General features: G+C 34.9%; 1 protein-coding gene across 4 annotated transcripts in view; it reads left to right on the plus strand.

Annotated features, from left to right (window-relative positions):
• The window catches only part of LOC123315031, a 37,585-nt gene extending 23,397 nt beyond the window's left edge, over positions 1-14,188 (plus strand). For 3 of the 4 annotated variants that reach the window (XM_044900567.1, XM_044900565.1, XM_044900566.1), the window contains exons 3-13: positions 2,881-2,954; positions 5,439-5,744; positions 9,401-9,515; positions 9,582-10,272; positions 10,330-10,553; positions 10,851-11,169; positions 11,314-11,433; positions 11,492-11,537; positions 11,592-11,771; positions 11,827-11,980; positions 12,389-14,188. In XM_044900567.1, coding sequence (XP_044756502.1) covers positions 2,881-2,954; positions 5,439-5,744; positions 9,401-9,515; positions 9,582-10,272; positions 10,330-10,553; positions 10,851-11,169; positions 11,314-11,433; positions 11,492-11,537; positions 11,592-11,771; positions 11,827-11,980; positions 12,389-14,082 — 3,923 coding nt within the window. In that variant the 3' untranslated portion in view covers positions 14,083-14,188. The remainder of the gene's footprint in view (positions 1-2,880; positions 2,955-5,438; positions 5,745-9,400; positions 9,516-9,581; positions 10,273-10,329; positions 10,554-10,850; positions 11,170-11,313; positions 11,434-11,491; positions 11,538-11,591; positions 11,772-11,826; positions 11,981-12,388) is intronic. The other variant, XM_044900568.1, reaches the window with a different exon arrangement.
• Positions 14,189-14,492: the final 304 nt, after the last annotated feature.

Here is a 14,492-nt window from a genome sequence, read left to right on the forward strand (position 1 = left end):
AAAAATATGTACCAAGCAAAGGCATTGGCACATACAGTGGAGAGTTACCTAAAAGTGATTTAATTATAGAATTGAAGACGACGATGAAGATCTGGAAGAACTGGTGATGATTGCTGGTAAAAAACCAGGGTATTCCATCAAGCATTACTCAAAATAAATCATGTCCTGAATCCAATCGAGCACAATTAAAACCCCTTCACAAAGAGTCCTGGATGTCCAAAGACCTCAGCCGGAAACAGTTCTACATCTCCAAGGGCTTTTGTCACAACTTCGGAAAAAAACTGAGCAGGATTTTTTTAGTGCCAGTGGAAGTTCTTGTTTGTATTTGGGAATGCGAAGTTGAGCAAAGCTGAGCTTTTCAATACTAATATAAGAGATAAGCTACGAATCGAGTGACGTAGCTTGTCATTTAGCACGCTCAGCTTCGCTCAACTTCGCATTCGGTGGCCATTCAACCTAAGGCAGCTTTCATGTAATGAATATCTATAGGTGCGAAAATGAAATGTTGCAGATTATCAACTAATTATCAATTATAATTTTCCATCTACCTCTCTGATAACTCCTGGAAAATATACTTAGAGATTTTTTCAATAAATAGATCTTTCAATCTCAGCACAAACCTCTAGAGACTAAGTATCTCGAAGTACCAAAATAATCCATAAACATAATTCATTCATGTTTTTACTCAGCGAGTTGGTTATATTGCTAAGAGAACGAAAAACAAAAACATGTTCATCAGTTTGACGCATTGTTATCTCAATTCAAACAACAACAAATCAGGTGTAGAAAGAAAAAGATTGCTATTTCTGAACCAACATACTTCAGTGACATACAGGTTCAAAAAAATTGAAACCTAAGTTTTCTCCGCATTGCCAGGATGGATTGGATGGATATAAATAGAGAATGAAGTGTATCTATTTATAATATTATTATAGTGCCATTCGTTGGGAAGAATGCGAAGATAATGTAATCATTATAAATTCCCAGAATAATGAATTCAATCGTTGTTTTACATTTGATGGATTTCCCATTGTTTTTACATAGCATTTCACTTTGAAGATAACGTTTCATAAAACTGATGGAATTCTTGGAATCTATCAAACTAATGCGCGGGAATTATTATTGATGTTGAACATGTGCCAAACGATGTGATAAGATCGCAAAATTGGAGGAAGAAGTTATGATGGAAAGCTTAAAATTGTTCGATATTGGTTAACATGAAACAACTGTTGCCTCTAAGGACCACACATTATTATTATAGTTCCTTCAAATACATTAACCAATAGTTTGTAAATTACAGATTTTGCAGAATAAATAACTAATTTTCGTTGGGATGTTGAGGGGTCGCTGAAAATGAATTGAAATTGTTTCAATGCTGAAAAAAGTAGGAATGTTAAATTTTCTACATTCGTCCCTGCAGAAGATAGTGTTGCGAATTCTTGCGATATAATGGTTATTATTGCTCTGTATCAAGAAAACACTTTTCGATTTGGGTGCATCACCCCAAATGAGCATGCACATGGCGTTATGAAAAATAGCGAGTTAGGTATCCAGTGGTTAATCCTCCCAATCTGTTCCAGAGAAATATTATTCATAATATATTGGTTTCTTACATCCATGTTTGATAAATCATTTTTCCACGTTACCGTAATAAGTCGAGATTATTCATAATAACTTCTTAGTAAGATTCCCTATAAAAATATTAAATTTCGAATTCCCTTGATTATGTTTACCAATAAACTTGGCATTCGATCGTGTTCTCGATCCTATCCTCGAAATTTTAATTTTTTTCAAAATTAAATTCAGCTTTTTTCAGAGTACTGTCCATTTTCTTTTATACCTTGCTAGGGATGATTTTAAATGAATCGAATACTTTGAACCCCAATCACCAAACTTTAGTGTCAATTAAAATTTAATATCCATTACTCTCAAATGAAAACAAAAAATGGCAACTTCAGCTGTACAGTAAAACAAAGTTTTCGAAAACCGTTTCAGTAGGCCTTATTATACCACTGTAAGATAATAAGGCTTATAAGACTTATACATACATAAATAATGAAAAGAGGCTGATCATATTTGGCAACTGAGATCAATATTCAACTATTTTGCATAAATTAGGTTTAATTTTCGAAAATAATATCAAATTTCTTCCTTTAACATCCTTCACGACAATAAAAATCAAGTGCATCATTCGCTGACAAGCCAACGCATTGCTCATGATATTTTTTTTCACATTTGATACCAGTCTGATACCACTGAGGTACTCTCTTATGTATATTCTTCAAGGATGTACTCTTTTCCTTCATCGGCACCTGTTGGAAGTTATATATGGGAGGTGCCCATAATGTTGCGAATTATTCGAAAAAACCCCATGAGAAACATTTTCAAGCTTTCGATAGATCGCACTAATTAAGCTCGACTTCGTCAGCCCCGTCAAGACCTTCTGAAATTTTCTCAAGAACTTCAAGTAGATTAGTATTGTGATAATCTTATTTCTGTATACATGTTGTTGGTTTGTGAGAAATTGAATAAATCTATTTTCATTAACCTTTCCATTATTTTCGATATCATTAATAAAATTGATATCTGTCTGCTGCTGCAGGGGTAGTAAATTTTTCTTTCGAAAACGGTAACAGTATCAGGAAATATCGAAAAAAGCTGTCCTCAATGGAAATTGAAAAAATACATTACATAAGTTATGTTATTTTTTATTCCATTGATGATTTCTTTTCTCGATATGTCCCTGATAACACCTTGCATATACATTCAAGGTATTATATTAACGCCTTTTATCCACTATGAACCACAGTACATATTCTATGTGTAACAAAAATATTTTATAAAAAGGGCAGAAAATATTCCAAACAAATGTTGTTGCAGGTCGAAGAAGTCCTTACGAAGACCTCAGAAGTTCAGATGATGAACATTCGCATGTATACTCTTCACATTCCAAGGTAATTAATTCCTCATTTTATATTTCACAGTACCTATTTTATGAATTGTACTGTATAACATTGTATTCCATATAAAAATGCCTTGTGAAACTCATGAATTTTTGGAAAATAGAAATCGTATTATTGGCGAAATATACACAGATAGGTAAAAGAGAAAAAGGGTGTGTGTATATTGATGGGCAAATACCCGAAATAAGATTCAAGATTCATCAAACAAATACAAGAAGTAAAATCAGTTTTGTAGATATCAGAAAATTTTCCTGTGTTTTCAATTTAGAATCCTTAAGGCTCAGAAAAACACCCGTTATTTAAATGTAAATGTCAGGTGATTTTTTGTTTCTCACAAGAAGTGGAAAGACACCGCTTTCTTGTCACGTGAGGTCATGTGATTTTATGTGCAGAATCGGTTTAAACTGATGTCATTTATAAAAATGCACTAGTGTCGTCAGTGTGGCTCTAGTTCTAGACGGTTAATAACCCATTAATATATTTTTTTAATTTTAAGTTCATCTCTTTGTTAATTACCAGTCATTGTTATTCATCAATAAAATCATCAGAGCTTAGAGATTTGTAGTGAAATAAGTTTGTAGAACTGAATTCAAACAAAAAAATACATCTTATTGTCAACAACAAGACATTCAATATCAGGTCAGCAACTTCGACTTTGTTTATATGATCGATATCAAGGATTTGGGTAGCTTCTGTTGTACATATCAGCTCCAACAGTAACTCCTTCATATTCAAAGGATTAACTGAATATGTTGTAATAATGAAAATGTTATTGGGAGGTCTCGATCAATTACCTTTATTTCTGAATGTAGCTGCCAATAAACATCCTCAAGCAATTGTATCATCTCCCGCCAGGAAAATGTTCCTAACCACACTTATATTGTCTATAATAACGTAGATGTAGACCGAACGTGTTACAACAAGGAACGGTGGACGCATTCACTGTAGTTAGGGAGCCCAAGATGCTAAATCGGCATTTACTCGAGTGTCGTAGAGACCTAGTTTATTTTGAAGATTTTATGGTAGGGAGAAAGAAAGGTTCTATGATGTATGCATTTTCAGCGGTGGGGAAACGGTCTGCAGGTTTTCGAAGATGTAGAAAAAATCATCAAGTGTACATACTCGAGCGTGTCAGATACTGTATATGCTCTACGTGCCTCTGATAATAAATTCATGTTAATCTGACAATTTGCGTAGTGGGGCTGGCCATACGGAAGAGTTGAAAATGGTAAAAAAAATTTCCAGCGTTTCAAATTTTTTGAGGATATGTTAATTGGACCCAAAGGAATCTACTTTTCAAGAGACTTACAATTGGGACGTGACGCAAGGTCACAGCGGTCCTTTGAAAATGCAAAAAAATCTTTACTTGTACATACTCGAGCTGCAGACTTGTTGACCCATCAATCAGAGAATAATCTTAATCTCACAGTTTGAAGATGATTTCAATGCATTTTTACGAAATATCTCAATTCCTGTACTGAATCGTTTTTGTATTCATAAGTTGTAGATAATAAAATTCTATATCTACAACTTTTGTCTGAAGCAATTTTATATACTCTCAACCGTTTCTGAGCTAGAGGGTGATGAGCGCGAGGAGCTTAGCCATACATGCGAAAGGGCAAGGTCAATGTAGAATCCCAGGCTAATGTACATTCATCCCATATACAATCTCGAAAATCGAAATCGACGTAGAAAAAATTGCTTTGGACGAAAATTGCAAAAAATATAAGCTCTACAACTTTTATAATGAATGCGAAAACGATTTGAAACCCATTGGAGGGGATAAATCAAAAAAAACTTATTTTTATGACCTTTATGGCAAATTTTTATTGTTTCGGCTTGCTGGAACTGCAAGATTATATTTTTTACGTTTTTCTCGAACCATTACCTTCAAAATAAAAGAAAAGACACCGCATGTACATGTCACATTTTTTCTTGCAAGTTTGGCGCCCTACCATAGATTTTCGTCACACTCAAATTATCAGATCAAGAGAATGTATACTTTTCACCACATATATCCTAATCTGACACGCTCAAGTATGTACAATGATCATTTTTTGTTACTATTTTGACAGGCGGCCCTAGAGACTTTCTCCTCCTATATACTGGTTTGATTTTTGGTAGAGATACTCTACAGGGTTCAAGTTATCTCCCCTTTTATTTATCTGAGACGCTCAAGTGAATCCCAAATTTCCTTCTTGGGCTCCCCAATTAATTCAACTTCGAACATACCTTCGGTTCGCCAGCAGTTATACCCCTTTTCTTTATATTAGAGATGAAAACAAAAGATACGATAGATGAGAAATGTTCAATTGTATGAAGAAATATTTCGTAACAAACCTGAATGACCACATAAGCTATAAAGAAAAACTGATTTCTGTTTCCACATCGCTTTTATTATCTCTTCATTTAGTGGTTTTTGATTTCTGTTGTATTCACCCATTCTTCACTCTATTGAACATATCTCTGTTTTAGGACGATTCCAATATATCTCCACGGTCAAGTCAAAGATCGCATAGAACACCATGGGCTCGGATGAAAGATATGATAAACACAAGAAATCCTGTAAGGAAGAAAAGTAGGATGAGTACTCATAGTGATGATATCCAAATAGACATAGATTTCTGCAGTGATAACGAAGATGTGTTCGAGGATAATAATAAACCACGTACGTATCCGAATTCCAATGCAACATCGTCGGCAAAGCTGGACGGATCGAGTGAGAACGATATACCCCTTGTGGTCAGAGAAAGATATAAAAGTAACGATGAGCAATTATTGGTGAGTATACTGCCATACTATACTGAGCCATACTGTTTGGAAGAATTTTGTTTTATATCAAGCGAACGAATCTGTTAATTCTATTTAAAGCTTCAAAACAATATTACTAATGTGGAAAACAAAGGTTGATTTCCGCTATATCTGCCTCATCCTTTGTCTCTCTGAACCCTCTGGCGTCTACCATTACTATGTATAAGTAGAAAAAAATCCTTATTATTGGTGAATCTATTTATAAGAGACTACAAACTCCTGTCTGCTCGACTAGTTTCGATGACTCTACATCATCATTTTCAAGAGCTGAGAACTAGACAGCTGCAACGAGAGAAGGCAAAATTAAACGAATAAGTATCAACAAAGAATCAACAACTCATGGTGCAGCAGTCTAAAACAATTCTCCAATTGGGCCAAATTTACCAAGGCACATCCTTAAAAACAATTTCTCGAAGTCAAAATGCAAATGAAATAAAACAAACAAAACAAAACCGGAAACGTCAAATAGCATCGTACGGATCAACACGCATGCGAAACACATTCTGTAACAAAACTTCATAAAATAAAACGGTCAAGGTCAAGCTCATTAATCCGCCCAGTGGCAGTGAACGGTAACCGAAACAAAAGAGGTGAACGAACAATACAAGTATGTCAAAAATAAATAAAATAAATATAAATAAACCAAAACAATATGAGATTCTATAAAAAAAAATTAAAATTTAAAAAATATTATAAAAATATCACAAAAGGATCATAGAAAAAGATCACAAATAGGGGGGAGGGGAACAATGCAGAAGATGAAAGTCACTCTGCGAGCTCAGTGGATGCTTTGTCCTCCAATGCAGGCGTCTTATCGAAGACGCCTGCATTGGCGATAATATATCGAATATCGATAAAATATCGAACAAACGTGGGAAAATGTTTGTTGACAAAGCGTTGAGTGTATTCAATGAATTATCATTGATGTGGCAATATATTTCAATCTCTTCCAGCACAGATTGTCTTAAGCCGAATTTAGAGGGATGTAAGATCCTGACATCAGAATTTAGGTCAAAATTATACTTGTCTACCAAACACAGATTTATCACACCTTATCAAAGATAAGATACCTACATTACAACAGAGTAGTGTATACAAATTGAGTTGCAGGGATCCAGAGTGTAATGTAGTGTACATCGGCAGAACAGGACGCAATCTACAATAGCGCATCTCTGAACACCTTCGTAGTCAGAAAAATGAGAGGTGTGATAAAACTGTGTTTGGTAGACACTTGAGATTCTCCAAGCATAATTTTGACCTAAATTCTGATGTCAGGATCTTACATCTCTCTTAATTCGGCTTAAGACAATCTGTGCTGGAAGAGATTGAAATATATTGCCACATCAATGATAATTCATTGAATACACTCAACGCTTTGTCAACAAACATTTTCCCACGTTTGTTCGATATATTATCGAAGACGCCTGCAATGGAGGACAAAGCATCCACTGAGCTTGCAGAGTGACTTTCATCTTCTGCCTTGTTCCCCTCCCCCCTATTTGTGATCTTTTTCTGTGATCCTTTTGTGATATTTTTATAATATTTTTTAAATTTTAATTTTATTGTTTTTTGTTTTGGTTTATTTATATTTATTTTATTTATTTTTGACATACTTGTATCGTTCGTTCACCTCTTTTGTTTCGTTTACCGTTCACTGCCACTGGGCGGATTAATGAGCTTGACCTTGACCGTTTTATTTTATGAAGTTTTGTTACAGAATGTGTTTCGCATGCGTGTTGATCCGTACGATGCAATTTGACGTTTCGGGTTTTGTTTTGTTTGTTTTATTTCATTTACATTTTGACTTCGAGAAATTGTTTTGAAGGATGTGCCTTGGTCAATTTGGCCCAGTTGGAGAATTGTTCTAGACTGCTGCACCGTGAGTTGTCGATTCTTTGTTGATACTTATTCGTCTAATTTTGCCTACTATCGTTGCAGCTGTCTAGTTCTCAGCTCTTGAAAATGTTGATGAAAAGTCATCGAAACTAGTCGAGCAGACAGGAGTTTGAAGTCTCTAATAAATTGATTCACCAATAATAAGGTAGTTTTTCTACTTATACATTCCTTATCCTTTCCATATACTACAGGAAGAAGTAGTATAGAAGTAGTAGTAGGAAGAGAATGCGAAGAAACTACCGATCTTAAGATAAGCAGTTGAAAACAAATCTTGCTGAAATGAAGAATAGTTGTGAAAGGAAGACAGGCAAAAAAGGAAAATATCAGCATGCACCATGTTCAGAAGAAAAATAATATTTTTCTCATATATGTATGATCCCATATTTTGAGAGCAGAGCTGGAGAAAGAGAGAGGTTAAATGTCAGGGAAGATCGTGAAAATGCTTTGGTCGCACTTAGAGTACATCGCTGGAAACCTGAAACGGTGCACTTGCCATAAATGTGATGACTCTATTAGATATCAACAATATGATTCATGCTTTGTTATTGTGTTTTTATGTATTTTTTGTTATTTTCTTTCGATATATTATTCATAGAAGATATCTTTTTTAACTGTTTTTTAGAATAATGCTCTTCATTCTCATTCTTTGTTGACTTTTTCAACTAATTGAAATGATTATTTGTCTTCTTTTTATGCAATAAAAATTATTTCAACTCAAAATGGTGTATTTTCGAAGATGTCACTACTGACTCCATGCACATAGCCCCTATCATAATTATTTGAAACGGAGTCGTTGAGACTCGGTTAGCCTTTCGGGAACTGCGACCATGTAGAACTTTTGTTCTCTACCCTACTCATTCATAGGAGCAAATAGGATACTGACATATTTTTTTCTTATTTGCTTCTGTGTTAAATATTGCACCTACTCTTAAAATTATATAGTAAGCATGTAGAGGAATGCACATTTCATAATACTAAACACAGAACACACAAACCCTATATCTGAATGGTTCATTAGATAGGGAAAAAACTTCAATAATCCAGTTATTACATCCTGTAGCTCAATCTAAATCGATGGTGGCTTTGACAGGATATAATAATGTCTGTAATCTCCCTTTTGCTAGTCATTTTAGTTTCACAATGCAGTCAGTAATTTTTGTCTAAAAATTAAAATTATTTCCTGGAACATAATTACTCTCAGGTTGATGTCATGAATAAATATGTAAAAACAAAACTTTCTAGAGGTGTGATGGCGCCCCTTTTTTCAATAACAGTCCTGATCATTATCAATTATCGTGGAACAGATATTTGAGCTGAAAATTGTCGATTATCGATGATATATTTCAGTAATTTCGATTTTTTCAATGGCTTCCGGTCCTTCTGGAAATGCACACAGTTGCGAAGTAGAAATAATTCGCATAAATTTGACCTATAGATAATTAATATATTCAAAATTGTGGAAGTATGTGCCCTAATTGCTTCATCCTGGCCAAGGAATAGTGAAAACAGATATTTTTTTGAATATTCGATCAAGGTATCCCTCCCTTTCGTATTCAACCTTTTTTTTTCACTTCGCCGAACAAAAGTCGTAGTATGTTTCTGAATCGTCATCTGATTCGTTGGTGATATAAATCTACGCAATAAGTTCAAATATAATTGAATGCAGTGCTGAGTATGCCGGGGATTTTTTTGTAAGAATACTGTATCGATGTATTGATTAATTCACACAGGAAATGGATGAAGCTGACTGTAGAAAAGTTTCAAAATGGGCCAAAGTTAAAAGAGCTTTCTTGCCAAGTGTAGATGGACACTCAGATTTGGGATGCAAGGTCAATAACGATAATGGTAAATTCGCATTCGATAGATTAAATTTAAAATTGAATTCGATTAATCTTTTCCCATTTATTTCAGATGATTTCGAAAGATTCAACAGAGATCCCATCCAAACAGAAATAAACAGAAATTACAGAAATCTTCAGAAGAAGTTGAGCATAGAATTTCAAGAGAAACTGATCGAATGGAAAAGAATCAAACACAACGCAACTTCCGCACCTATTCCTGCGCAATCTGGGAATGTATCGGACGAACCTACACAGTCAAGCCCATCGTTTATGAAAAAAATGGAAGAGTGGGAAAAGATTAAATCTCCACCAGTTAAGGCCAAAAGCAACATTCAGATGACAAGTGAGGAGAACCTACCACCTGAATTCAAGAAGAAACTACAGGAATGGGAGAGAATTAAGAAGTCTTCTGTGCGAAAAAGCACTAAGAAACTTGGTGATGTACCGAGATGGAAATCAATGCAATGTCCAAAAACGTCGGAATCTTCTCACGTTGAAATACCAGTTATATCAGAAGAATTCAGAAAAAAGCTAGAGGAGTGGAAACAGATCAAGGCAGCTGGATATAAGAGTGATGAAACTGAAAAAAAGGCATTGGAGGATAAAACTCCTAGTCCTACTTTTCAGCAAATGGATTCTAGGGTCCGTAAAACATCACAGGACAAGGAGTTGCAATGGTATGAGAAAGAATTGAATAAGATTGAGAAAGAAAAGAATAGACTGGAAAGAGAAAGACAGAAGTTTATGGAAAAGGAAGAAAAGTATGTATTGACAATTAACTATTGTAGATGTAGCATACATAGATATTTTCATTTCAGGCTTTCGAAACTGAGAAAATCAGTTATTGGAGGACACAAAAAAGATATTCTCGTTCATACACCTTCTGGTTTCTATAAATTCGAGGGTATTTCTAGAAAATTCACTCAAAAACTATATGAATGGGAGAAATCGAAGGGTATCGGACCAGAGTCTTCAACTTTCGCCTATCTGAATCCTGAGTACATTAAGACAGAAATTCCTAAGGTGAAAATAAACGGAGAAGGTGAGTTTTGTATTGGAACTACTATCTTTATACATTCTTCAATTGCCGAAAATTGCCGTCTCTAAGGCCTTGCCAATGCTTTCGGTACTTTTCCTATTTGCTTTCAATTTTTAAGCTGAGGGGCTGTAGTCACAATTAAGTTTAGCCAGATAAAGAAAGAAAAAACTAACATTATCATTTCCACTACGATAAAATTAAATTGAACCTGCTAATTTTTTAAGTTTATGTTACACCTATGTTTAGCCATAACATACATACATAATATACACTACATGCATATTGCACTGATTTTTTCAGATCATACTCCTCCCTTGCCTAGGTCGAGGTCTGTGGATAGCATAGTTATATCAGCTATGAATATTGGATGCCCCTTGATGAGTCAACCTTCGAGTCTGTCTCTTAACGACATGGAAGATTTGGAAAACCAGTGTAGAGTTGGATCCAATTCCTCATCGTTAGATTATCTTCCCCGTCAAAACCATGAAACTGATGGGGATGAACCAGAAGCCTTAATAGTCGAAGTTGAAGATTTTGTCGAAGAAACAGCAGCACCTCTCAAGAACTTCGTCGAACAGCACAATCCGGTGTACCAATGTGAAGAAATGAGAGCACTGTGGTAATATTCATTCATAATTATTATTCAGTAAAAGATTAATGAAATTATTATAATTGCCTGGATTTATCTGGATCATGATCATTTCATTTATATTCACGATATTTTTGTCTGTGTAAGCATATTTCGACAATGATAGTTTTTCAGTGTCTGTTTGACGCCGAAAGTGAGAAGAAGTGAATCAGCTAGAGCACAATCTAACTATAGTCTAATCGAAGAAGCACTAACATCACTGAGATACATTTCAGAGAATGAAGTTGAAATTAGGTGAGTTAATAAACGTAATAATACATGGAACAGAATGTCATGTATAATATTCTTTCAGGAAAATTCAAATAAGAGGTGAAAAAGATAGTTTGATCAAAATCAAGGTGAGTATTCAACATTATGTCGAGCGTTTCTTCTTCATAATTCAACGATTTTAGGAAATATGTGATGAACAGAAAAATCTTGTAACTTGCCTTCTGGGAAAAATTCGAAATCTGCAAGAAGAAAATTCAGCAGTTATATGTAATCTTTCCAAAGAAAACCAAAATGAAAAGTTTCCTCAAATTACAGACATACTGGATGTTGTTCAAGATTTATCAACAGAACTGATTACAATGGTGATGATGAAAATTTGTGACGCTTCCAAATGATTTTCATTATGGATGATTTCAGGCAGAAAGACTAGAGTCCAAATTTGAGTGTCGAATGAATGAAAAAACAACCAAGCACTTTTTCGATGAACTGCACGCCCAAGAAATCATAGAGGAAATAAAGTGTAAATTGTTAGAGCTTCGCAGACATCTAAGCTATGTTTGTGCTGCTTCAGGTGAGATATTACATGATAAATTCTGCCGGATATTTTGCAGGATGATATTTTAGGAATTTGTTGCACTTAATTATTCATCGAAATCGAAAAAAGGGATAATATAAATTTCGAATCTCATAAAAAGCAACCAGCTGAGTTGCTTTTTATGAGATTTGATTGAGAACTGGCAACACTGGTATTATACCAGGTAAAATCTACCACTGCCAATTTAAAAGCAGAAATTTTCCATAGTAGTCATACAGTTTTGGCGCACTATCAATATTTGTGTTTTCTAAAAAAATTCAAGAATTTCATCAAAAATTTCATAAAAAACCACACAAACAGTGAAAAAACTCGATCATTGTTCAGAAAACCTTTTCAGTAAATTTCTCAATATGTTTTAATCCTATTGGTAAAATATATTTTCAGATTCCACAACACCTCAAAAAAGAAAGTTATGTAGAATGAAGTCGATAGTTTGCGAGAAATCTTCAAACGATTCGCAGTGCACATCAAGCACACAAAGTAGCGGTGTTTGTGAAAAACAGGCTTTCGATTCCACAAACACTGAAACCAAATGTCCGCAGAACCAGGGGGCTATCAAAAAAAGATTACGGTATAGAATTGAAACCATAAGGAAAAAAAGTCTGCATGATTCAGATGAGGAGGAAGAGATTGTTGCTGAGCATAAGAAATACCCAAAACTCCTCAGATCTAGAACAATATCCGACGGATCTACGAAGTCCCTAGAGCAAAACGAAGGATGCGAGTCTAAAAATATAAATATATTTCCAGCCGTAACTAAATCTACTTATCCGGACTCACCAACTAGGGTTACTTTATCCGATTCTCCAGTTACAATTTTCGTTAAAACTACAAGAAAATTGTTCACTCCTCTTGTTGAAAGGAGTTTACAAGATTCTGAGAAGGACTCTCCAAAACAGAATGATGATAACCAGAAGTTTGAAACGAATGATGAAAATATTAACGAAGAGGAAAGCCAACCTGTAGATACAATAAATAAAGCATTGACCAATGCTGAAAATACAATGGTCACTGGTTTACCACCTCTGCATTCTTCACCTGTAACACAAAAAAAGTATGTTAGGGACATGTCGCCCAGTATTCGTTTGATGCTCAACAAATATCAACAGAAAATTACAGAACAAGATGTCTTAAGCAAATCTGGAGGTAGCAGTGGATCAGCCTCGCCAGTTGCATGGCGATCACCAATAGCAGAAAGACGAGTAAGAGCTCAAACTGAAAAATATCAAGAAGAAATAATCAAGCTATCACCAGTATCATTGAAAAAGGAACTTCATAAATCCACAAGCCAAGGGCATGTTCAAAGCATGGGTAAATCGGAAATAAAGAGTCCAATTATTGGAGTTAGTAGACAGAAGAGTATACTGAAATCTAGCAGTGCAGCCAATTTGGTCCAAAGGAGATTATATGAATATTCGCCTCAACACAATGAAACACCTGACAAAGAAGTGAGGTCTACATTAGATCGACAATATTCACTTCAAATAACTAACTTCGAAGAACCCTCAACTTCAAGGATTTCATCGGAATTGAGGCAGCAAAAGCTGAAAAAAGCAAAAGAAGAATTTTTGAATTCTTCTTCAGCAACTCCACTAGACTCAAAAATTCAAGAGGATATTCAAGAAACTTCTAGAACAAATAGACTCAGCACAATAAGCGTCGATAGCAGCTCAAGCGCAAGCTCGATTTCTCCTGGTGTACTCGTTAAATCCATCAGTGCGGGCATGATCAACATAGTAGCGGATGCCTATAAACATTTCGAAAACAAACCCAGGGAATATGTTTCGTTACCAAGAAATACAAGATCAGATAGTTCAAGCAAATCAACACTAGCTAATTTGGCGTCAAAATTCAGAAAAGTCAAAATGAGAAAAGGAAAAGAGAAAGATAGAGAACAATACGTAGCTGTTTCCGAACTTTGCAGACAAAGTTTGGTAGTAGATATCAATGAAAATGATGGAGGACGTGTTCAAGCCGAAAATTTAGCAAACAATGCAAACAGTACCCAAAATAGTCAACAAATGCCTATAACGAAATCGAGCAGTTGGATTCGTAAAACTTTATTTTTCAAGAAATAATATATTCAGATTGTTTTATCGTCAACTAATTTTTACTACTACAGATTTCTAATGTAACATACTTTTTATGTTAACTAAGATTATATTAATAAATATATTGAAGTTATTCAGGACACATAAACTATTTTTCCTCCTCTTTAAATCTGGTATCGATGGACCATTTGTATGCTATGCTTCAGAGAAGACGAATTTAATCTTCTGCGACTCCTGATGGGGACAGACCTTGACGAGATTTCTTATCACGATCAGTTGGGCAACATCTCCAGCTTCCTCAAAATTCTGATACGAAGTGACTTCTAGCTTCTAGCTCAAAATAGAGCTGATCTACAAGCCAGAATAGGTTAAGTTGCTTTAGCAACACATTGACATCAGTATTCGGTCACAAACGCTTCGACCACCGTTCGCACAAA

The sequence above is a fragment of the Coccinella septempunctata genome, chromosome 6 (genome assembly GCF_907165205.1).
Source record: "Coccinella septempunctata chromosome 6, icCocSept1.1, whole genome shotgun sequence".
In the NCBI taxonomy this organism is placed as follows: domain Eukaryota; kingdom Metazoa; phylum Arthropoda; class Insecta; order Coleoptera; family Coccinellidae; genus Coccinella; species Coccinella septempunctata.